The 26,464-nt window shown below is 42.7% G+C and overlaps 1 protein-coding gene across 4 annotated transcripts in view; it reads right to left on the bottom strand.

The window, feature by feature from the left end:
- Window positions 1-9,470: 9,470 nt before the first annotated feature.
- ARHGAP40 (Rho GTPase activating protein 40) overlaps window positions 9,471-26,464 on the bottom strand; it is a 63,090-nt gene continuing 46,096 nt past the window's right edge. For 3 of the 4 annotated variants that reach the window (XM_083147719.1, XM_083147720.1, XM_083147721.1), the window contains exons 4-15: window positions 26,103-26,184; window positions 25,754-25,881; window positions 23,998-24,163; window positions 20,429-20,520; window positions 20,204-20,281; window positions 17,865-18,024; window positions 15,627-15,709; window positions 14,164-14,370; window positions 12,456-12,590; window positions 12,015-12,175; window positions 10,259-10,314; window positions 9,472-10,176 (exon numbers count right to left, since the gene is read on the bottom strand). In XM_083147719.1, coding sequence (XP_083003845.1) covers window positions 10,070-10,176; window positions 10,259-10,314; window positions 12,015-12,175; window positions 12,456-12,590; window positions 14,164-14,370; window positions 15,627-15,709; window positions 17,865-18,024; window positions 20,204-20,281; window positions 20,429-20,520; window positions 23,998-24,163; window positions 25,754-25,881; window positions 26,103-26,184 — 1,455 coding nt within the window. In that variant the 3' untranslated portion in view covers window positions 9,472-10,069. Of the gene's footprint in view, window positions 10,177-10,258; window positions 10,315-12,014; window positions 12,176-12,455; window positions 12,591-14,163; window positions 14,371-15,626; window positions 15,710-17,864; window positions 18,025-20,203; window positions 20,282-20,428; window positions 20,521-23,997; window positions 24,164-25,753; window positions 25,882-26,102; window positions 26,185-26,464 lie in introns of all 4 variants that reach the window. The other variant, XM_083147718.1, reaches the window with a different exon arrangement.

Genomic DNA, 26,464 nt, shown 5'->3' with positions numbered 1-26,464 from the left:
GATATCTGACTTCAAAGTAGTGGTCCCCATCCAAGCCTGTTAATTGCTCTTCCCAGTCAGATATTTCAGGTTCTGTCTGACTTAGAGTTTTTTCGAGGGTATATTCCAAAAGCTGAGACTCTCCCCCTTTGAGCGGCACTTGCAGCTTGTCTCTACTGTTCCCAGAACCAGAGATATCAGCCTTCCAGCAGCTGGTTACTGCTTCAGCTCCACACACCTGGTATGTAGTTCTATATACTCGTTGCCAGATTGCTCTGCCTCCTGAATTCTGATCCCCTAGTTCCCAATAGCATTTGATAGGTGGGATTCTCTAGTTTTTATTTCCATTAAAATCTAAGAAATCTATTTCCGGGAACTGGAGATATCTGCAGTCAAGCAAGCTCTCCTCCCACCAGAAAATTATGAATAATAAGCCCACTCCACTATACACCCCTCCTCTGCGTATTAAACATCCTCTACCACCCTGGAAGTTATGTATCAGGGCCCCTTCATTCAGCCCAATGCCCCCTTCTCCCACCCCATCTCCCACCATCTGTGCAGTAAAGGGGTAAAATTACTGATCCAGGCCCTACATGCTGAGCGGTTGATATAATACCCCCTACCACCCGCGGGACATCAAAGCTTCCCCCACCCCTACCGCTGGAGGATCGGTAGGGGCCCCAATACATTGCTATGCCCAGGGTCTACACCGCTGTTATATTTATATGTGTGTGTGTGTGTATAAATATATATATATATATATATTATTATTATTTATATACATTTGGTCTATCTATAATACTTTAACTGACCCGGCATATACTGGGTCACCTAAGTGTCCATCTCCGTGCTTTGCTCCGCCCCTCTAGAAACCCCCTTCTGAAAATCCTGCGTTTGCCCCTAAGAGGGGTAAGCGACACATCAGAGCCAGCCATAGACATATGCAAACTAGGCCAGGGGGTCCTCAAACTATTTTGCTCTGGGACCCCAGCAGACAATAAAAATAATTACAGGATTCCAACAAGTTACTGCAGAAGGTGATCACATCACATGTGTAGTCAGCAGACAGCACATACATGGTAGCATTGTGGAGGCACAAAATCATGGGAGGAGTCTAAAATAATACCCCTTTCAGACAGAATAATCCCAAAAACCCAGGTATTTCCCGGATACAAAAACCCGGGTAGAACTAGGCAGCAAGGTGCTGACCCCCTTTCACACAGGAGCAAAAACCCGGGTATTTCCCGTGTCGACCCCTTTCACACAGAAGCCGGATTTTTCCTGCAAAACTCTGTGTGTCATAAGAAAAGGACAGTTTTAAAGGCACACAGAAATGAGGTCATCAAAAGTGGGTGGTGACTGCTCACTGCATTGTATTAACCATGGCATGACACAAGGATATGTGGTAAACAAGTTTTATTGTTTTTATATACTGGAAGGTACATGTTACCTCACATGGCTGTCAGTATATTTGCAATGTTTGAGTACACGGTGGCATCTTTGACTATCCCAGTCATCTATTTGCCGATATACTCCTCCCCTCTCACTGCCAGTAGCTCTCACCTCTTGCTTCTATCAGTGGGCCATGCTGTCCTTTCTTCAGCTCCCTAATGACCTCAGAGGCCAGCCCCATTGCCATGCCCTCCCAGCCAATCAGAGAGGCCCATCCTCACAACCAATCAGCCAGCACCCCACCAGGAGAGCCAATCACTGCCTAACAATGTGTAATAATCCCCAAAACCTGGTTGGTTCAAACAGCCGGCGACCAAGGTTTTTGGAAAACAGACCCGGGAAAAACCCAGGTAAATTCCTGGGTGGAAGTCCTGGCATTTTACACCCGGGTCTTTTTTTCTGTCTGAAAGGGATATAACAGACAATTCAACTGATTTTTCAGACACCTTGAATCACTGACTGGAGATTAGAAAAGTGGACAGCAACATGGATTCGCCACCCCATGCTAAGAAGGTCAGGACCCACTTTGGGGTCAGGACCCACAGTTTGAGAACCGCTGAACTAGGCAAATGATTAGGTGCAGTAGTTCCCAAACTTTTTCATTCTAAGGCACGCATGACTTTTTCAATGTACCCTTAAGCCAAAATAATTAATATGGGTAAGTAGGTGGCTAGTGGGAAAATTTCACATGCGACCCGGGACCCCCAGCATGCTCTGCCAGGGACAGCAGCGAGCGCGGCACTGCACCCACCTAACCTTTTTACCCACTGCGCCAACCTGCACTGCAACACCATGCCACACTACACCCACTTAACCCCCTACACACACCTGCACTGCCAGCCCCTGCTACACTGGTACCCACCTAACCCACTGCACCCACCTAAACACCTGCTCCACTGCAACCACCCACACTGCACTCGCTTAACCCCTGCCAACTGTACCTGCCTAACCCCCTACCACACTGCATACACCTGCACTGCCATAATGCGCCACCTGCACAACACCACTGCACCCAGCTGTGTGCTGAGTGACCTAGTTAAGTACAGATCGCTTAGCACACAGCACTGCACCAGTGCTGTGTGATGAGCGATCTGTCACTGCCCATGATATTACTAGAGAGAACAGGGGTGATTACTAGATTTTGACTGCATGCATCAGAGTGATTTGTGCTTCATTTCTAAGTGATAGTTTAGAAATAGAGCTGAAATACCCAGTTTGTATGCCCAATTAGGTAAAAAAAAAAAATGAAATAATGAATGAGGGGGTGTCCACTGGAACTCTCAAATCAGGCTTTGCCAACCAGGAGGAATCATCAGATGAATTCAAAGAGATACTTGGAGTAGACAGCAAAATGCAAAGTGGAGGTGTTTTGGTCAGAAAGGGTTGGGATCGTTTGGTCTACAGCATGTTGGTCGACAAGCATTAGGTCGACATGGGGAAAGGTCGACACAAGCATTAGGTCGACATGGGGTTTTTCACAGTTTTTTGACCCGAATGTCGACACAGTGAAGATGGACACAGTTTACAGGGCACCGGATCCCCTCGCATCGCTTGCGATGCTTCAGACACGGTGCCTCGTTGCCCTCAGCACACTATTTTATTCTCCCACCATGCCCTAGTGGATGGTAGGGCATGAAATACCGCCTGTTGGCACATGTCGGCTCAGCGCGCTTGTGCATTGCACCCCTGGGACCGGAGTTGCCGCTGTGGACATCGGGGGATGAAGTAAACAAAAAAAATATATATATATATATATATATATATATTCTGGGGAAAAAACACGGTTTTCGGAATATTTCAGTTTTTGGAATAAAGGATATGTATAATATAAAAGGGAGAAAGTTGTTAAGGTAAATATGGGAATATACAGCACAGGAACATGAATGGAGAAATTAATACAGAAGCAAACTGCATACTACTGTAGGAGGAGGATGGGAAGGAGAGGAACTCACATATAAATGGCAATCATTCCCTTCCTGCACACCCATGCTAATGTCCTTTAACCACTACTACAGAGTTTTTTAAGTTAATAGGTACTAATGGACTGATGCGATGCAATGAAGTACAAAAAGTACTGTCTGCAGATACCTTTTGTGCTTTACAATATTGTACCTGTGGGGATGAGCATCACATCGCATCCCACCAGGTACACGGTGCGATTATCACACATGCGATGCGTTTTGTACTTTAAAAGTACAAAACGCATGCGATAATCACAGCGTGTATGGGCACCTTAAGGCTTAATTGATCTAATTGTGAAGATCAACACTATATTATATACACATACACACAAAGTGTGTGTGTGTGTTACATTGCACTGAAAAATTCTAACATTGTACATGAAAACACTAAAACTTATAACATTTTGATTGAAGAGCCGGTTAAAAAACTGTACGGATGTATTACACCCAGAGCAGAGCCCAGATATTATTGTACGGTGTGTTTTATGTCATGGACGGTAATATACACAAATTCAGCTGACAGGATCCTCACTGGGCTGCAGACTGGGCCCTGTGCAATGCGGGGATCCTCTTATCTGACAGCACTAGGGGATTTACACATATCACAGGCGTACTGGGCATTGTTGAGGTGTTATCTCCTGCTGCACAGAGACTCTCTGCTGTGAATGGGGGAACGGGGGATCTGCGAGTCTCCAGCAGTAAGCATGGACAGGCATTTGCTAAGGCAGGAAAAAAAATACAAGGATTGAAATAACAATATGTGCATTACAGTTACCAAGAAACTTGGTAACTTACCAAAATAATAATAATAAAAATGACCAAGTGATACAGTACCTAGTACAAAAAAATTCTATATACTGTAAAGGACAGCTGATGGATTTGCATTGTGACATTTACACAGGGCTAATTTATTATATTTATTTAAGTCTTATTTATTAGATCCCCCTATAAATATATTTCCAGTGTAGTTCTTTATTAGTAGTTGCCTCCACCCCCCACCTGTTTATCCTGTCTCCCCACCCCCCTTGCTCACTCTGCTCCACTTTCTTTACAAATTTCAAAGCTGTAATTTTCCCTGTAATGGAACAATTTTCTATACTTATGCACAATCAGAGTGAGAGGGGTAGAGGGGGGGGGGGGGCTACTATTATTTCTAGCTGCAGGAGCACGGAGAAGAGGTGGGTAAAAATTGACAGTGGAAGTGGAAACACCAAAATGAGAGACTGGCATGTCCACAGCGCAAGTCATCAGAGAGAAATAAGCAGTGCGAGATAATCCTGCCCGATTACTTAGAACGACCGTATTACAATCTATATATAAAAAATGTAGATCTTACTAATTAGACAAATAACACAGGAAACGTAAACATGTCTAGCTTAAACACAAATAATGAGCTGCTATTTCTGACTGTTTTACAAAGCAGTGCTCACCTAGAGAGAGCGCCCCCCAGTGACTATCAAGACTTCCTCTACATGTGCAAGAGGATGGAGCTCACAGACCACCATCCAACATAAAAAAGTGATGCAATGAGTTAATATTACACAAACGGGGGAAAAGCACATTTCACAAATGAATTCTTTGTATGCAGAATGCTACGTGTACAGACACCTGTACGGGAAAAATATCCACACACTTTATATCTCCAATTCTACAGTCTGCAGCTGAATCTCTTCTTTTTTTGTGACACACTAAGCTGTTTTTTTTGGGGAGGGTACAGCTATTTTGGATAGGCTCAGCTATGGACCAATCTGGGTTGCCTGGCAACTGTGAGGCCTGCACTTTGCTGATAACACAGAGGCATCATTTCCATGGCTGAATGGCTTGGAAGCAGAGAAGCTAATCAAGGCAGTGAGCACAAGAGAAACAATTCCAGCAACATTTTAAAAACCCTCTGGCCGTAACATACGATGGGGTTTGGAGGGAGGGAACGTGACGCCAGTGACAAACGACAAAACAGGGGACAAAATGTCCGACAGTAGCAGTAAGTCAAAATGGAAGGCAGGAAGAGAGCAGTAAGACCCAGGTACATATCACAAATACAAGCAAGGGAATTATGTTAATGATAACAGAAGAATATTAATAATCATTAATACTACAATAATAAAAATAATTTATGCAAATGACAATGCTGCCAAATAAAAAGCTGTTGTCACAGACATATTATTTATAGCAATCCAGTCAGTGTGTATACCTCATGTATTGTGTACAATATTATTGGTATTGCAAGCTTCTGTTCATATTAATCCAAATAGCTGCTGGCTAATTCACTCTGCTAACTATCATTTATTGTGATGTGGCCCAGCAGGGAAATGCTCGCTTTTCATGAATTAATACAGAAACAATTGCTAGTTGAAGGCCTTGGGGCAATGTTGATTGAAAGTCTGTGTCTATTTTCTTTTAAGTGGCCGGAGGGATTTCAGTAGCGTTTAACATTTATTGCCTCACAGTTAAACCTTGTGACAATCCCTGTAATCTACCTTCAGTACTATGTGAATCAATAAATGCCTGGATAGGCTATGGAGAACCAGTTCATGTATTTACCAATGCCATGTTTTTTAGGGTGCTCCACTTACAGCAGGGGTGTCAAACTCAAATTCATCGGGGGCCGCATCAGCAGTTTGGTCACCCTCAAAGGGCCGGTTGTATCTGTAGGTCCCCCGGTATAATTATAATGCCATGACACCACAGGCTGCTCCCCCTGTATAATAATAATGCCATGACACCACAGACTGCTCCCCCTGTATAATATAATAAAAGTAATGCCATGACACATAAATGATTATACAGGAGGAGCAGTCTGTGGTGTCATGGCATTATTATTATACACGGGAACACCTCAGGAAACAGCAGATATATATATATTTTTTATTGTGAGTGTGATCCTCATCCTCACTTACTGTTTCTCCATCTGTCCTGCAGCTGCTGCGGCTTCCAGCTTTTCTTCACTGCTTGCTGCGGCCACACTGTCCCCGACTCCAGGTCCAGCTTCCCTGCCTGCTCCTACTTCTCTACAGACACATGGGCGGGCGGCGTCATCGTCATGACTTCCCCACCCAGTGTCTGTCATTGCCGGGCATCAGAGGGAACAGGCGGCCGGGCCCTCCTCCACGTAGCCGTGGAGGCCGGTGGCCATGTTTCTGTAGCCGCATACATATGTGCCTACAGGAACAAGGCCGCCGACAGTGGAGGAACAGGTAAGGCGGCCGCGGTGGGGTGGGTGAGAGGAGGTGGCCTAGGCAGGAGCTGGGACACACTGCCCTGCGTGCTATCTCCTCGCGCGGGCCACATGATGAGGTCTGGCGGGCCGGATTTGGCCCACGGGCCTTGTGTTTGACACCCGTGACTTACAGTATCTATTCAACTTTTTAGGTCATATGCTTTTAGTTTAGAAACTATGGGGAACATTACTTCGAATTTTATCTCACGTGTTTGCCAGAGATTAAACATGGATGAGATCGACAAGAACTAAAACACAGCAATTTACTATGTGTACATGTTTTTTAATTAATCGTGTTTTTTATAGTATACATATTTAATGGACGTGTTTGCTGACAGCCAAAACACTCACGAACAGGAAGCCTGCACCGATCAGTGAGATCTGTGCAGGCTTCTCTGTTAAAATGTGTTTAAAGTGTCAGGCATAATAAGCCCCAGGTTCTCTGAGGCGGTCCTGGTCAAAAATCCAGGAGGGAAAAAGTCCCCCTGCAACCAGCACGTGCTCTTGGACCGGTCCTGGTTTCAAACCTCCACCCCCCTTATTTTTTAAGCCAGGACAGGGCTCCCTCTAGCCGGGTAGGTGAGGCCAGAGCTAGGTTGCATGCACACACACACACACACATGGTGGTACTTGGAGAATCATACATACTAGCATGCAGAGCATTAAGGGCCTGGTGGTAGATATAGTACACCAGTAAAAAAAAAAAAAAGTGTTAAAGAAAACAGCGCACATGCCAACATAGAATAAATTGAATAAGCACTCTTGCATACTCACAGACTCACAGACACACATACTTACCTACACTCCATGTAGCCTTTCAGTCCTCATAGACTATAAATACATCAAGTCCTCTTCAGTACAAGTAGGCAGCACAGGGGTAAAAAAAAATAATAATAATATACTTGCAAGACCTGAACCAAGACAAGACAGACATGAGGAAGTGTATGTGTTAATACATACTGTACACTTTCTCTATGTGAATGAGCACCCACAGCCCAGGGGTGCCAGTTATAGCAACAGGCTTCAGCCCTGGCCCTGAGTGCCTCTTTATTGGGGGGGGGGGGGGGGGGGGGGGGGGGCATCCCCATTCAAACACTGGGCATGAATGGAAACTACCTCAGAGTTTGTCCAATGATGTATTTATCATATATACACGTCTACCAGTGTTTTGTACTTCTATTTGAACAAATACTTGTGTTTGTTCTTTAGTAAATTCCCATGACTGAAACGGTCAAGACTACCGTGTTTGCCAACTTGGGCAGAGAAGGGGCTCATGTGAAGGTTGAAACCTGTAAAATCAATAAGCTCTGAAACACAATATATTAAGTATTTACACCCCTATATGTTGAGTCAGAGGTATCAAAATATGCATCCAACTGTACACTAGTGGTGTATGCACCAAGCTTTGTTTTATTTGTTTTGATAGCAGAGAAATGCTGCTGTTAAAATTTTTATAAATAAATAAATTAAAAAAACATACACCACCTAAATGAGCATACACACAGGGACATTTGGGCAAGAGATGTGTTATGAACAATTTCAGTGTGGGAAATTTCCCACTGTCTAGATCTCCCATACATACTGAGAGATTTGCGCTGAGCAATCTAGTATGGGATATTTGTGTTGAGCACAAAAAAAAATAACATTATGGGAGGGTATTACAGGAGTGAGGGTGACACAGATCGATCAGATCGTTTCTTGCTAAGCGATCTGACTAGACATACAGTATATACTGCATGATTGAATGATCTAGTTCGGTGATAGCCGCACGTGGGGCAGGCATCACCATCGCTATGGGGCACACACACTGGGCAAATTGTGCTTGATTTCTAAGTGATTTAGTAAAAAAAAAAAACTACACAAACAAAAAAAAATCACAATATTTAGGCCTATGCTCAATCAATGAAGAAATCTCCTATCAGCTGTTTGCAATGAATCCACAATCAGTAGCAGCTAGCTAGAAATGAAACAGTCATTGTGTATCAGTGAATATATATTGTAGCTATCACTTCTCGTAGGATTACATTGGAAAGAATAGGAAAAGCTTGGAACTTGTGACACAAAATGGAAGAGATAAAATTCTCAGCAAGATGAATGTAAGTACATCAGAGCCATGTACTTTCATTCACAGAGTACCAGGTAAGGCAGCCATTTTGGGCTTACTACATTGGTTTACAGTGCGCAAATAAACATTACATGGAAAATAGAACATACAAGGATAAAATAATGAACTAACAGGATATCACCTACCTGAATAATTCCATGGGTTGCCCATGCTGCCCTTTAAGTACCAAGTAAGGCCACCATCTAGGGCTAACTACATAGATTACTAGGGGCAGGATAAGCAATCCAAAGCATAACATACAGTGGAAAGTTGCATAGAAATGTAACAGCTGGTGTGACACCTTACGTCACCTCAGTCACACCACATACACACACTATCTTTTACTAATCCCATTTCAAACATACAGGTGTAAATGTGCTGGAACATGAGTGACATAATAATGCAGGTACATTGATGTGTTCTAGTCTGGCTGCAGTCTGATGACTGGATTGAAGCTCACAGAAACATGAAATAAATGTGAAGAGGTTAATACTTGCAGCTGGTGATCCCCAGCCATCCCATTTAATAAGCCCCATTAAGTGCTTTTTGTTAGAGGGGCTAATAGATTTCTTAATTACAGTTATTTCCCAAAGTTGGACACAGCTGCCAGTTCTAACAGATCAGAAACAAATTTATATTACAGACGATGGCTTAGTAAGAGAAATATGGGTTCCACAAACATGGGAATGATGGCAGAACGGAGATTATATTTTCTTTAAAACAGAGTAAAGCCCGTAACATTTTTATTAGTAAATGTTCAATAAAATCATGTTTATTTAAAGTATTAAATACAGTTGGAACATATAAAAACTGCAAAAAAGAAAAAAAATATATATATAAACCAGCTCTGTGTCAACATACAGAACGAACACATTTATCTGTACAGTCCATGAGAAAGGATCTCTAAATCCTGTGCATACAAAGCACAAAGTGGAGAAGGTGGCCCTCTGCTGGCAGAGATCAGCACCTTCCTGCTTCCATTTTGCCCAGTAACCTTATTCTCTTTACCTCCTGGAACAAACACTGCCATGAATTTGTACTTCAGATGGTGAAGAACTGGAAAAGCTGCACTGTAAGCCTTTCTCATGTACAGATATGAAGGCCCATAAAGACCTAACCTGAGATCATCAGTTTGCATTATACACTCCTCTAGGGAGAATATGTTAAGACCACTAGTCAGACTTGTCACAGTATGGCCGGCATTACAAGTATGGCCTAAGTATAAGTGAAGACTTCATAAATCTTTGAGGCATACAGCAATCTTATTCCTGGACACACTAAGCTGTATAGACTTTCCTCCATTGTTCTGAAATTCCAGCATTGAAAACAGTATAACCACAAACAAGCCTCATAACCCTAGGAAATGGGTGTTGAATGAGGACCTGGTTTAATCACCCACTCTCCATTAGGATTGGCATTGTATAAGTCCAGCATGTAGGTATCAGGATCCAAACAGTGTTCACCTACAAATATAAGGCACAGATTAAATGAAATCTCACAACTGTTATCTGATGGCTTAGTGGTTTAATATCAGGGCAAACGTACCTATATTCCCTCCTACTTCATACAGCTCCAGGTTGGGAAACGCAAAGGGACCATTACTGAAAAAACAGAAACAGTTTCATTTGCTTAGTACATTACGAGTAAATGATAGAAATGTAAACCATCATATATTTTTTCCACTGCATGCTAGCTAACCTGATATACGAGTATAATGTATTTGTTTTATATGTATTATGGGGTAAATTTACTAACATAGGAGTTCTATTTCACATAGGATGTTGCTAGGGGCAACCAATCAGATACTATTATCTAGAAGGTGCTCATAAAATAAGTAGATTCTGATGGGTTGCCCGTAGCAACATCCTATGTGAAATAGAACTCCCATCTTAGTAAATTTCCCCCTAAGAATCAAATCTCACCCATGTTTGACAGAGATCAAACATGGATTTACTATGTTCCCAGGTGTTACCACAAGACTGACCTCCACTGACCTTGTGGTTTTCTCTTATGTGCGGGTAGCAGAATATGCTGCTATGGCACTTTCCCCCCATACCAGTTTATAGGATCCGATTATGAACTCAGAGTGGCACATATGCGGTGCTCCCTGATTGGTTTCTGGATCCTCTAGTTACAGAAGTCACATGGAGGCTGGCATTACGAAAGGGGATAATTCCCCTATATTGGATGGTTTGGTTAATTCATTTTTAACTCATGGATTCCTACATGGAATGAAAAGGACCAATCTACACAGGAAACAGGTAAGTATTTTTGTTTTTCTACAGTTTATGTGGATTACTCCCAGAGAAGAGGACTGAGAGGGAAATGGGGGGGATGTAGGTTTGCATGATTGAGTATGTGTATTTCTGTGAGTAGGGATGAATGCATTAATAAAGTTGTACTATGTATGGTGTGTACTGTACTTATTGTAATATTTAATTTTACAGGGGGACTACAGGTACCCGCAGATCCCTTCAATGCCCCCACAAGCTCATACTTGTGGTTCTTCAAGTACCAGCAATGCAAGGGAGGCCTACTGTGACCTGTAGTTTCACCTGGAAAAGACAATGTTATTTCTGTTTTTTTACATTTCAATGCTTTTGGCTCAGAACCTACCGAGCGCTTTATTTATCTGGTATTTTTAGAATCATTACCAACCATAAAGATCCCGGGACTGATCATTTTGTTTTTAACCAGAGAATCACTGCACGGATCTCATTGATCTCTGTAGGCTTCTCTAAACATGCTGCAGGGACGTCTAATTGCAAACTGCATTTTGATCCCAATTGCACTAATTACATGTGTGTTTGTAGAAACTATTCTACAATTCTGTCAGTTTTCTACTGATGTCTATGGGAAATACACCAGTGTTTGGTCTTTAATAAATTAGCGAGATTGCAATTACCCCCATGTGTCTATTACACATAACGTATAATAGTTATGCAAAATTATTTTGTGTACACATACGGATGAGCAGTGTCATTTCTTGGTAATGACGTTATTAAACTCTATATTAATAAGCTGATCACTGATAATAAACAGCATCAGTCCACATCCAGAGTTTCTAGAAACAGCACCACACATGTTAGACTGGTATGAAATAACTAACAATTACAACATCCGATGGCTATAATGATGGCATTACTAGTCCTCAGAATTTTCTAATGCTTTTATTTCTCCACCATAATTTGCTACATACAGTACACTGAAGTGTACCCACATACCCACAGCCCTGCGTAGATCTATCTGTTGATGTGCAGCTACACTATACACCGGTCTAATGCAGAAATTACCCATGTACCATTTCATCAGTCCCATAGTGTTGATCATCTGCCAGCTACGTTTTGTCAGATGCTCCTGAAATTTCTTCATGACATCTGCTGCTTGCAAACCTTCCTCCAGTGAAATGGCCAAAGAGTCATTTAGAAACAGAGAAGCCCGAATCTGTACTTGTTTACATTGCTGGAGTGGAGGTAGGAACACGATAAGGCAATGTCATTAAATTCCTGGTTATCACATTCAAACATTTATTTTTAAGGATATCCATCACAAGAAACGCAGCTATTTCATACAAACATTTAATATTCACAGCCTATGAATTCACTAGGTGACATAACAGAGAGAGTTACAGTGTTTTCTGATTTACGTGATGCCCAACACCATCTATAATATGCCAGCTCAGGTCTTTATGCAGCCTTGACCCCAGCATGTGTTTTGCCACCTCCCACAAATATGGACACACCTTGGTATGATTCTTCTCTGGCCTTTCCTTGTCCGAGTGGATTTTACGTAGGAAGTTCAGTAGCCGTCGGTCATTGAATCTCTTAACACTATTCTCATTCAGCTTTCGTACTTGGGATAGCAGAAAGGTGGGAACCTGCAAAATAACAGCAGATGAATTTAACATTTTTCCAGAAAAAACATAACAGCTATTAGCGTTATAGGACTATGAAACCATATTAACAGGCCTTAAATCTGAGGTACAAAAAAGTCACAAAATCACATTGCAGATTTTCCCCTGCACCCAAAGAGGAGCGCAGGAAAATCGATGATATAGTAACAACCATAACTGACAAATACATGCACAGCAAAGATATGCTCAGTGGCACATGAAGCCTAACTGAACCGACCAGGGGCTTTTAAGTGAGTGTGCTGCTTTCTCTGGTCAGGCCCCCTCCTCTCTGCCGGAAGCAGCGCTCTGTAGCAGGGTGTGAGCACTAGAGTGCACAGACCATACTAAGCATGCGCCATTTTCCTGGCGATTTGCACTGTGGAGTCTGATTACTAAAATGCTCAGACTCCACTGCGTGTGCACAGATTGCTGGAAAAATGGCCACAGCCGCTGGACTCCAGAGGGTAAGTATTAGAAAAATAAGTGCAGCATCTCTGGTGTGGGCCCCCCTGGGACTCAGGGCTCAGTGTGCACTGCACACACTGTACCCATCATATATGCACCACTGGAACTGATTCCTTATGTTTGCAATAATACGTTTATACTGTATTTAGTATATAGCATGTGAGTGTGTGAGTTCCGGCACACATGCATTTCCTAAAATGAAGGTCTGTGGTGATGGGCAGATATGTGGTGGTGACTGTAGCTAAATCCAGTCTTGTATGGACAGGAACTATAGGTAAGCCGCTCTGTAGATGTGTTTACCATACTTATCCTATACTACTAGAGCTCTCTTCTTCATGGAAATGATGCTGCTATTTAACAACAGGACTCAGGGGTGGAAACGCTTGTATTAATTGTATACCTTTTTAAGGATTTCCAAACAAGAGCTGATGTAGTATTATTTGTTTACAGTATCACACATCTCCTTATACAATGTGATCTTAGAACACTGTTATTAAGAAGGGCATGTATCTAAATTGTAGTTAATGGGCAGTTACACAAACAATAAAAACACCTGCAACTCTCAATATATATAGCTTGGAGCAGAGAAGCGAAAGGGAGGACATTATAGAAACTTTCAAATATATTAAGGGTTTTACCAAGGTCTAGGAGGGAAGCATTCTTGATCAAATGAAGAGAAGTATTAGAACACAAGGACATGCACTGAAACCGGATGGAGGGAGGGTCAGGGGAAATCTAAGGAAAAATGACATCACAGGAAGGGTAGTGGACAAGTGGCATCGTCTTCCATCAGTGGTGACAGAGGCTAAGAAAGTCTAAAGCTGTTCCCGGACCGTCCGTTCTGTACTATGAGATGCGCGCTCCCGCGCATCTCATCGTACGGTACAAAAAGTATATGCTGCACATACTTTTTGTACTAGCTGCTCATCACATTGCATGCACACTGCATGCACAAGGCATGCGATGTGATGTGATGTGTACTATTTAAGTCCCGAACGGATCCGTTAAACGGACCGTGTATGGGCAGCTTTACAATTTAAACATGCATGGGATAGACATAAGAATATCCTTACACAGAAATTAATGTACTTACCGTCCATAGTAAGTCCTGATAATGAACCATGGCCATGACCAGGCCAGCCACTTCCTCTGCTTGCTGTTTCTCCCCGCCCTCTGAGTTCTTGGGGCTGCTCCCACGATACAGAAAAAGGTTAGGTGCCATAATGGTGGCAATATTCCACAAAGACATGAGGTTACTCTTTTCCTGAGAAGCCACTTTGTGAAGGAACTCAAGCAAGGCCTGTGGGTTACACAATTATAGAGTTGAGGTTACTAGATACAGGTAGAAACAAAGTTTGAGGGGACAAGCAGAAATGGAGTAATGCCCCACACTGAGGGACAAAATAAAAAATTGAACAACAATGAACACTGATTTTTTTAAATCTTTCAGATCCAACACTTGACAATCTCTACAGTTTTGGTGATGTTACCTTAAGCCGTGGAGTGCAATATTATTTGAAACATGGTACAAAAAATAAATACTTGTTTCCTAGCAAGGCACCCAGATTTTCTACGTACGGCACCGTAGTGAAATCGCATCGCATTGCATGGGCCATTATAGCGGCATGCGATGTGATGTGATTTTTTTCATGTACTTTTTTTTTCTCATTGTACACCACTATATCGTATGTCCCGCAAAATCGCATGTGATCACATGCGATTTCATAGGGTGTGCGATGCCATGACATTAGGTATACAATAATATGATTGTATGTCCCAAAAATAGATTTAACGCACCCCCCCCCCCACTATCCACGACACCCCTCGCAGTGTTCGCTGCGCTTGCCATGCTTTGGGGTGGCAGAACGCATCCTGCCACTTTTTCATTACCCCACTATCCACATTGGCGTGGAGTTGATTTTATATAGTGTGGCGAGCGCACGCGGATTACTTTACATGTATTCCGCGTCTGCTCGCCACGCTTCGGGCTCGGTGGGTCGCTGTGCTCGCCATACTATATAACATCAATTCCACGCCGACGTGGATAGTGGGGTAATGAAAAAGTCGGAGGACGTGTTCTGCCGTCGCTCGCCACGCTTCGGGGTGGCGTGGATAGTGGGGGGTGCGTTAAACCTATTTTTATTACAATCATATTATTGTATACCTAATGTCATGGCATCACACACCCTATAAAATGACATGCGATCGCATGCGATTTTGCGGCAGATGCGATGTGATGGCCCAGGGGTGAGAGCAGTGAATAAATTACATAGGAAAATCGCATCGCATGGACCTAAAATGGCCCATGCGATGCGATTTCACTATGCAGAATAGCCGACTAATTCTGCATTGGTGTAACTGTGGTCAGCGATTTCTTTTTTGCAGTCTTATTGTTATAGGAACTGCTTAAATTGGAACCAAAAATAATTTTTATTATCTTTTGAACTTCCTTTTACTGGGAAAGATATATAATTATTTGTATAGGTTAACTAGACAGCATGAAACAAGTGTGATGGTCAGGAATAGGTATATGAAATGTGGCATTGAACACATTACCTTTAAAGTGAAGCGATTCGCCTCTGGAAGGACCATAATCAGTAGGTTCAGAGCTTGGAGTCTTTGTTTTAGGTCAGATATTTCTAAGTGCAAAAGATAGCATTATTATTATATTTTACCAGCTTCTATTATTTCCTTGTGTATGTTACACACTACAATACAGGCAGTAATATTAATAACATTGTGTGGCATAGATTTCAAGAGCATATGAAAAATACATGGACACTAGATTAACTCCTTGATCACATTATGAATCACATTTTTCAGCACGAAGATCAGTCTGGTTTGGAAATTCACCCTTGTCACACAATGCTACATTAAGGGGGGTATTCAATGTGCCGCCGCTATTTCCGACGGGGGAAATAGTGGCGGCTCACTATTCAATGCTATCTTTAGTGACAGCATTTAAGTGGGATCACAGCAGAACAAGCCCGACTTTAGAAACTGTCGGGCCCATTCTGCCGATAACGGCCGTTGATTGTCGCGATCCTGGCCGCAGATTGACAATCCACGGACGTTTTCGTGGCCATGCCCCCATTGCGCCGATTGGCAGGCGGGACATTGAATCCCGCCTGTCATTCAGCTGTCGGGCTGACCGCAAATGGGCCAGGATCATGGCTGTCGGCAGGGATAGACAGCTGTGATCCTAGATTGAATACCCCCCATATGACAATACAAAAGCACTAACACTATTCTCCTGCAAATCTATTATATACCATGTAAGTCAGGTTATCTTTCTTATAACATCACACATTTGTCTCAATCATTGCTACAACAACATTACATACCACACCACAGAACTTTTCAGTATGCACAAATGGTGTTGCATATGTCAAGGTACATAAAATACTATTCCAGACTTTCCTGATGTACCTTTCTCAAGGCAAATAAATATATGTTCATAGGGATGGCAATAGAGGCGGTGTCATCTGTAATTAACATTGATGGCATGGATAGGAATCCATCAATGGCTTGCACTGACCAATAGACATCTTTGCTAGGACAGACAGATGGAAAGCCAAGACAAGACTAAGCTCTGTTTCCCAAAAGAGGTGGGGTGGAGTGTGATCATCTTGAGAATAATGATGACTGCTCTACCATCAATAGCAGGGAACCACTGGCACCCTACCATCAATAGCAAAACCATCAATCTGAGCAAAATCACTTAGGGTTCTTAAGAGTCAACGGCCATTCTACATTCTTAAAATAGGCATTTTGTCAAGGGGCTGCTTGGCTGAGAGGAATCTGTCATTTTGATATTAACAAACTCTAATTCCAGCTATCAAGACTAGTTCTTAGTTTAGTCCCAAGTCTAACTTTATATAGAAACATGCATGTTGTACTACATTGAGAAAACCTCTTAGTGTTAAATGTGTGTACACACTATACAATATCGTTAACAATTTTGCCCTTGCACTGCCTATGTTCCTGGAAAATGATAAAGTGCATACACACAGAATTGTTCAGAAGCCACATCAAGAAACATGCTCTCACTGACGAGATTTCATGCTCTCACTCATGATTTCACTGCATATTCAGGTGAAGGGGGATATGGGGTCGATAACAGATCGCGGGAGCAAGCATCGTTAATGATATAGTGTGTAGTATACTAGACAATATGCATGATAACATTGTTAGCTAGCGTTAGCAAGCATATGATTACAAATAAGTTGTATAGTGTGTACGCATCTGAAGACACTGTGGCCCTTATGTATTAGCTTGTGAGATGCAGAACCTGTCACAATTTGGAGAATTTTGGCCATAGATTTAAAGCAGCACTTTAAAATGCAAAACTAATCTAGAAGCTTCTCTTCCTGGGTTTTATTCACTAGATGTTGGCATTTCAGTGAGATAAAGGTTTTAGGGCAGTATTCAATCTGTGCCGATATTTCCTACAGAGGGAAATAATCGTCACACACATATTCAATGCTGCCGCTACCAACAGCATTGAGTGCTGTCAGTTTCTTATTTTATTATAGACTAAACTGTTTTGTTAGAAACGGCCGTGGATCTATGAATTTGCGCTTATTTCCCAACAATCCGTAGCCGTTTTCACTGATCCACGGACTTTCCAATACTCAATAGTATGAACATTGAATTCCAACTGTTGAGCTAGTGTCGAAAGTCAGCAACAAAGGCCTGGATTCCGACTTTCAAAAAACTGGATTGAATACCCCCTTTTTGTACAATGCAGTTCTGAAAACTATTTTTAAAAATGGTACAACTAGCTGCACTTACGCTGAACAGCAGTGAACGCCGGCAGATATTCAGCAGTGAGTAAGGGGGCAGGAAGCTCTCTGAGGAACATTTTGAGGAGACCAGCAGCATCATGTGGATTAACATCATTCCAAGAGAAGAGCCCAGCATAGAAATTTCTCTCCAGGTTCTGCTGTAGGGACTGAAAATATAAAAGAACACATCAAAAAAACAAGTTGGAGTGACAGTAAAAATAAATAAATAGGAAGCTATAATCTATATATACAGTATATATAAAATGCTAAATACTTCTCAACTCTGAGGTAAAGTACTGCCAGTAACCACTAGAGGCCACTCGATGGACAAAATTACTCCTCAACAGAAAATGAAAGCAAAATTATGTTTCAATTAGGAATAGCATTCGTTGCATTTGCCATCGATGGCAAATGTGCAACTGGCCATCGATAGTGTATAACTATACAATGGATGACCATCAATGTTTTTACATATCAATGGTCATCCATTTTCATTGATTGGCCTGTGGGCCAATCAAAATATGGGGGTGGGGCTTCATGGGTGTCAGAGGTGGGACTAGGCTCAGTGTTTCGGCCCCTTGGGCGAAAAAAAAAAGCAATACTATTTGTTGAAGCTTGACATCGATGGTGGAAAACTATCTGGTTCTCCCCCCTCAATGTCAAAACTATTAGACATCGGCCATAAACCATCGATGATTTCTTATCATCGATGACCATCCCCAGTTTCAATCTTGCTTGATATAGAGATGGAGCTGTAAAGACAGAGATTGGATTAATAGCATACGCAGCAATAGGACACAGAAATGCATTCTACTTATCCACAGTCATTTGTCATGTTGTATTTAATTACCAAATTAATAAATTATCTTGCAGACAGGATACGTTATCCTTTAAATAACATGTTGCTTTGTTTGACCTGAGCGACCTAGTACCTGCAGGGCCTGTTATAACTGTAATTATACACTTGTCTTATGTGAGCTACTTCTTTGAGGAATTAGTACTTATTGCTTCATGTGGTGAAAAAGATCAAACTTGCCACTACTGTGTTCATTGCCATGGCAGGACAGAAGCCTCAGTGTAGTTTAATGATATTGGCATGTTATGCTGCTTTCACATTGCAGAAATGGGTAATGACACGGTATTCTTAAATGGGACTTTAAAACGGGTCTGAGCCTTGAGACCTTTCACATTGCAGGTGAAAACCCGTTTAACCCCCAAGCGACACGTTTCAAGCCATTGAAATAGAGCTGTTCAAACTGCCCCAAAAAAACGGCTTTAAAACGTGTAGGACTCTGCTTTTTAACCGTGTTGAAATACCGGTTAACTTTAACTGGTAAATCAACTCTGGCACTTTCACGTTGCAGCCTTAAACGTTTTAAAATGGAAAAAAAACAGCAATATACCGTTTTAAAAGTGCGATGTGAAAGGGGTATTAGTGTTTCACAGCTGTGTTGTTGCTGTTGGCAGTCGCTTCCTGACTGGCATCTATTATTGTCTGTGTGTGTGTTTTGGTGTGCAATCACAAGGATGTCAGAGCTTGAACGAGGGTCAGGTGAAAATCGTTCAGTGTATATGCACTGAGCGATTTCACTCTACATACACGCTGAGAAAAAAAATCGCCCAGTGTGTATGCACCTTTAAACAACAGAAGTTTTTTGGGCAACAACTCATGGATCACCTTCCCTATTCACTGAATCTGTACCACATTACTATTTTCTGTTCCCAAAGATAAAGGAAATATATATTACTTATTCAAGTCAGTAGTTACAAGTTAGATAGGTTGAACTCTATGAACTAACATCTGTTTTCATCCTTAATTACTATGTTACTATGAATACTGAATTATTATATTGAACTAAAGGAAAATAATGCATTTTGATGACAGCAGCTCTGTCAGACATATTGGGTGAAATGTAATAGGATGAGAGATTCAGAAAGTGGGAGATTTGGTAAGAAATCTCCAGTTTTTTTAAAGCGGTAATCAATTACAAGTAGGCACTGGCAGTTGCCCCAGAAGCAAAAAAAAAAACACAGTTTCTGAACCTACCTAACCTAACAAAGCTCCGTACACAGACTATCCTACTCTCGCTAACAATCTGAAATCACGAGTGACAAATGGCGACGGATGCTTGCTATTTATATAGCGGTCCGGATCTTGCGAGAATCCGGTGCCGGGCAATGATGATTTGCCCGCGCGCCCGGATCCGAGTCAGGCAGGAAGCTGGGCTCGGATTAGTGACGTTCGGGCGGGCTTGGATCTGGGAAATCCAAGCCCGCACATCTCTAGTTATTATGTGTACACACAGTGTGACTTACTGTATATAATAACAATAGTTATGCCTTTACCTTCATTCGTGTCTGTGAGCCGCATATTCTTAATATACCTTGAACATCAAGGCCATTTTTTTCCAGACAAGTCAGAATCTGCAAAATATAAAAACAAAGAAGCAGCACATGGTTATTGGACGTTAGATAGAAAAATAAAGAAAGTTTGTGGCATTTGAAAAATAGTACTCCATCTCCAAATTGTCTTGGTCACATTTGTAAACAGTACTTAGTTACACAACTCACCGCCTGCAGGATAAGTGGGACCTGGGTGCTTGGTATCAGCTTTCGGTCCTGTTCAAGTAGAGTGTTGAGTGACACGCCAAATAACCGACTCTCTAAAGGAGGGAAAGACAGATATTACACAGCAGAAGAATGAGATCATAGTGTATATAGAAAGTAGTTGTACTTGCATCTTCCCTCAGATTTAGCGTCTGTGGGCTATCTCAATGCCAATACTATGGAGGAACTAATGACAGCCCTGAAAACTCAAAAATGATCTAAAGTCCTAGGTCCCTATGGCTTTCCAATAATTACAAAACAATTATTTTGTTCCGCAACTAGCCCAGCTGTTCAACACCGTCCTTCATGGTGTCACTTTCAACCTGACTTCACAGCCTTGTGCATAGTTGTGATCCTCATACCATTTAAATATACCACACTTTGCTCAAACTATCAGCCAATGTTCCTGCTAAATGCGTATCTAAATAGATCTAAAATATTGGCATCTAAACTGAACGTGGTCCTACCCACACTGATAGACCAAGACTAGGTGGGATTCATCCCCATCGGATAACACAAGACACATGATTAATCTCATTCACCATGTGAATGTTACTTATACTATTAGTCCCGGTAAAACATTGCGAGTGAAAAAACCAACAGTTTTTTTCCGTAAATATTTTTTTTAACAGGCAATCCTATTGGATTGCCAATAAAAGACAAGTTTTGGTCCAAAAACACACAGGTTTAGTGAAAGAAAGTTTGGGAAATAGTCATTTAGGTTGTGAAATAGTACACGTCAGGGCTGCCCGTGCTCTGCCCTGCTCTTTACGCTCTGTATCTGCCAGACTTAGGGCTAACACTGTCTCTGGTATATACCTGTTTTCTTATAACGTATTGATACTTTACTCATCCAATCACTTTTCTCTCTAATTTATACTCTGAAATAAATACCTACGCTCCCTTGTCCTGCTATAAAATACATTATTCCAAAAGAGGCCCTTGTACCAGCGATAAATTGTGGAAATTCTCTATTCTGGAAAGGACTGTCATAATAAATTTGTGAATATATGGTTTTCTCATACTTACAATCGTGATCAAAAATTGATAACGATTATGAAATCAGATTTTTAAACATGGTTAGAAATCTGATTTATCGGGGCTTAGTTTGGTTGGTGCATGGCAGGGAATGTCTGATAGGCACTGATTTGTCTATACACTGGCCGGGGCAGAGAAGAGTGTCAGAAGTGCGAACAGGGCTAATGACGGCGGTTGCGTTTAAGACTCCATAGCATTCCACTCCCAAATACTAGGCAAGGAACACTCATGATTGCTGGAGCGCATATTTCTAAAATGTGGCCGCAAGCCGTGATTGGCTCACACATAGTTCCACTTTTTAAAATTCAAGATAGCCGCAGTGATTCAATCATGGCCCTACTGCCTCAAGCTCTTCAATAGTCTCATTTCGGCTCCTGTAATTCTTTCCCTTTCAAAGCTGCCCACTTTTGTTATTATTATTATTATAATCGTTTATTTATATGGCGCCACAAGGGTTCCGCAGTGCCTAACAATACATAAATGAGCAAAAAACAAATAACGAATGACAGTACAAGACAATTAGGACAAGTACGTGGTAAATAAGGATAGTTATATCAGGGGACAGAACACTGAAGCAATTATCAGGGTTGCAGAGGTTTACATATTCAAAGAAAGGCACCTGAAGAGAGAGGGCCCTGCTCGTGAGAGCTTACATTCTAACATTCTAAAAGGAAGGGTAAGACAGAAAGGAGTGACACAGAAGGCGTAGCAGTGAGCATAAATAGACAGTTAGGATGAAAGATGGTTGGATTTTATGCAGGAGGGTGGGAAGATGATCAGTTCAGTCCTAGACATAGTGGGTGAGATTTAATAGGATGAGAGATTCAGAAAGTGAGAGATTTGGTAAGAAATCTCCAGGTTTTTTTAAAGCGGCAATCATTTACACGGCAAAACCAGTTTGATTTTGAAGTATAAATGATTGCCACTTTAAAAAAAACTGGAGAAATCTCACCCATTAAGTGGGATGCAGTTTAAATCCCGGCGTTCGGGATCCTGGCGTTCAGAATCCCGACGCTGGAATCCCGACACTTTCTCCCTCTGTGGGTGTTCCCGACACCCCTGGAGGGAGAATAAATTACCGTGCCGAGCGTAGCGAGGCACCGGGCCCACTGCGTGGCGAGCGAAGTGAGCCCGCAAGGGGGGGGCGATCCACGTCCCCCCCTTGTCGGGATTTCGGCGGTCGGGATTCCGGCGTCCGGATTTTGAACGCCGGGATCCCGACTGCCGGGATTTCATACTGAATCCCTTTAAGTCTAATGCTGTGTACACACCAGGATGACTAGGGTCCGATCCCCTCAATCTAGATCCAATTCCGACCAATTGGATGTAGATTGTGTGCTGATTGGGCCCTTTTCTGTCCTGGTGTGGACCGATACCGATCCGATGCGCGGTCCCGCGGGTCGGTCGGTCGTTATTGAGATCCTACCTGCTGCAGGTAGGATCTCAATGACGACCATACAGCCGGGTGCGGGTCGCCATCGGATCGGACCCGCTCACGGTGCACATCGCCCCCCCGCGTCACCGTGAGCGGGTCAGACGAGCCACTAACGACCCGCTCACGATGTGCATCGTGAGCGGGTCGTCCTGGTGTGTACCCTACATTTGAAAACGCTGTATCATTCAAGAATAGACAGTTGGAAATGAGGGGCAGATTTATTAAGCTCGTGAAGTGATAAAGTGTCTGGTTTTTATCACCGGCCTCCTACCTGTGAAGTTACAGGCTTGGTTTGAAAAATGACAGGCAGGAGCTGATTGGCCGGTGATAAAAACCAGACACTTTATCACTTCACCGAGCTTAATAAATCTACCCCTGAGTGAGGATAGAGGGAGATCAGGAAAGGAGAGGTAGAGTGGGGGGGCAGATGTATCAACCAGCGTTAAGTGCAAAAATGCACTTAACGCTGGTTAACTGGGGGGGATTACGTTTATCCTAATGTATTACTAGCGCACCTAACGTGCGCTAGTGACAGCCCGCCGAGTTACGCTCGGCGGGCTGTCCCTGCAATCCCCCCCAGGGATTAACGGCCGGGGCGATGTATTAACAGCCTTCAAGGCGTTAATTCGCCCCGGCCGCTTCGCCAGCTCAGGGCTAGCGTTGTCCTATCCCCCACTATGGGGACAACACTAGCCCTGCGTCTGGCTTGGGCTGCGCTGGAGATCTCGCGGTTTTAGCGAGATCTCACGCATGCCCAGAAAGCCGGCCAGGGGGGGGGGGGCGAGTGCGCATGTGCGGGGCGGCGAGGGAGACGATAAGGAGAGCCGTTCACGCTGGGGATAACGGCTCTCCTTATCAGCTGGGATGGGGTTAATACATCTGCCTATAATGTTTGCCCGCTTCTCCACGTTATGCTGGCGAAGCGGGAATCGTTATTCGCCAAACGTTATAGGCAGATTAATACATCTGCCCCTAGGTGCCTTCACTTGGGAACCATTAGTCCTATGAGAGCACAGAGTAAGTGAATACAAATGAACAGTAAGACCAAGGAGGTACCTACCAGTAGCCTTACGCTTGGCTGCTTTATTTCGTTTCAGCTCCAGTTCTAAAATGTCGCACAGGGCTGTCAACTCTATGAGGGCTAGTGCAGGCACCTGCTTCATGTCTAGAGACGATAGATCGGAAACCTTTGTCACACCAAGTCGGCCCTTTTGAATCTGTATTTGCTGTAGATAAATGGATAAGAAAGTAGTAGTTATAACTGAATACTATAAAAGAGGGGGTGGCTATTGATGAGGCAAACTAACGCAATAGGATTCAGGTTCCATCCTTCATTACCCTGAAAGACTGGGAATATGATTATGGGCCGTATTCATTGTGGCCGCCGAGGGGGTTAAACGTCAATGATCGCCGAAAACAAGCGTCCCTCGCCTTTTAGCCCCCGCCCCAGCCACTTACTGTATTCAACATTCCTGGGGGAATCCTTGGTGTCAGAGGACAGCGAGGTTTCCCCCAAACGGCGAGGCTCGCGGCTAATGCAGGGAGCCTGCTGCATTTAGCCACGAGCATCGCTGTTTTAGCTGCCACACATGCCGTTACGCTGTAAAAACCCATCAAGGTGGAAACGGCGTGTGCAGGGGTGTCAGTTGATTACTGACCATGGGGCAGATGTATTAAGCCTTAACAAGAGATAAATGCAAGGGTGATAAGGAGAGATAAACGTCCAGCCAATCACCTGCTAACTGCCATGTTACAGCCTGTGAAAAAAGTCAGTAAGGAGCTGATTGGCTGGACGTTTATCTCTCCTTATCACCCTTGCATTTATCTCTTGTTAAGGCTTAATACATCTGCCCCCATGCGAGCTGTGACAGCGAGCAGTCAGCACTGCTCCCGGTCACAGCTCGCAACAAGCATTGAATCCTGCCCATTGTCTGATTAACCATGCAGCACGGCTGATCAGACGATGCAGCATCAATTCTGAGTACATACCAAACAATGTAGACGATCTGTCATTATGGCAAATTGTCCCGATATCGGTCTAGTATGTACACCGCCTAAGAGTTATAGCTCTGAAAAACACATACATTTAGTTGTTCTTGGGGTTTTCACAGAGTATGATTTAAAACTAATTTTTATGAATGCAGTCCTCAGAGTGATGCATGGCCACTTCATTATTTCTCATACAAAAAATTGAAAACAACATTTTAGGCCAAACAACTGAAAGAATGTTAGACATACCTGACTGTGATGTATATGCTAAAAGGCTGTAAAAGCTCAAGGTTAGCTACAATAAAAGTGATGTTTGCAGCAGCTATCAATAATTAATAGAAAAACAGAAATAGAAAAATGAAGTAAAGGGAGATATAGGGGGATATTCAATCACCAGTGAGCATCTCCCGCCGGGGGAGATGGCCGCCAGGCCCTATTCAATGCTGAATTCTCCGACAGCATTGAACAGGGTAGCTCGTCAGAACGAGCCGGACTTCACAAGCAGTCGGGCTCGTTCTGCCGAGAACGGACAGGAATTTGCAGAGCTCACGGCCGCAGCTCGACTATTCCCGGCCACACCCCCTTCTCGCCCCTCGAGTGGACCGAGAACAGGACTGGGTCACAGCTATCGAGCCAGCTCGACAGCCGTGACCCGCAGATTGAATATCCCCCATAATGTATGTAATATCTTCAAACATAAAGTAAAGTATCCCAAAATAAACAGTAAAAAAACATATTTAAGGTATTTCCTAATAAAGATGATTGAAGTAATGTCACTGGAACAATGACACGGCCCATTATCAAATGTTGCAAGAAACAAAACGTACAGGTAATGACTCCGATTGCCACATTGTCCTGCAGTTATCGTTGTGTTCAGATGCTGCTTGTTCTGAATAGGCCACTTCTGTGTCAAATACATCAGATGCTCTGTTCTTTCTGCGTATACTGGGAGGAGCTTCAGTGCAAAAAAACAAAACAAATAAAATATGAAATCAATAAATAACTTCAAGAACTCTGCATTTTATCCTCATATGGTGAGAAAAGGTGCAATCTCAAGAGCAAAAGTGAATTTTCTGTAATTCCACCAGCTCCCTTTCAGATCCCAGGTATTAGAATTAGTTAACGGTTTAACAGCTAATACTATAGCTCAGAATTTGCACATGTACCACAGCTTACTTTCTGGTCTGCTCTCATTGGAGCTTCTCCTTTCTTCTGTTCTGCTATTTCTGTCTGTTCCCTCCTCCTCTGAGATGCTCTCCTTTAGAAGATTATAAAAAAAATAAAAAATAAATGAGAACATGAAAAATTCCAATATAGGAAAAAATAATGTGTTAAAATAAATAAAAATTAGAATCAATTTATTGGCCATGTATACTCTTGTATAATGGGAATTCAATGTGGATACAGTGTAGCTTCAAGCATGGTACAAGAGGGATAACAGGACATACATACATTGCATCAGTCTGCATACAAATGACAGTTCACATGTTATGATTTGCAAGATGAAATGTGTTTAATTGCAATTGTCATCATACAAT

Source organism: Crinia signifera, chromosome 6 (assembly GCF_055691185.1).
Source record: "Crinia signifera chromosome 6, ASM5569118v1, whole genome shotgun sequence".
NCBI classification, from domain to species: Eukaryota; Metazoa; Chordata; class Amphibia; order Anura; family Myobatrachidae; genus Crinia; species Crinia signifera.
This window is presented reverse-complemented; position numbering and strand designations above follow the sequence as displayed.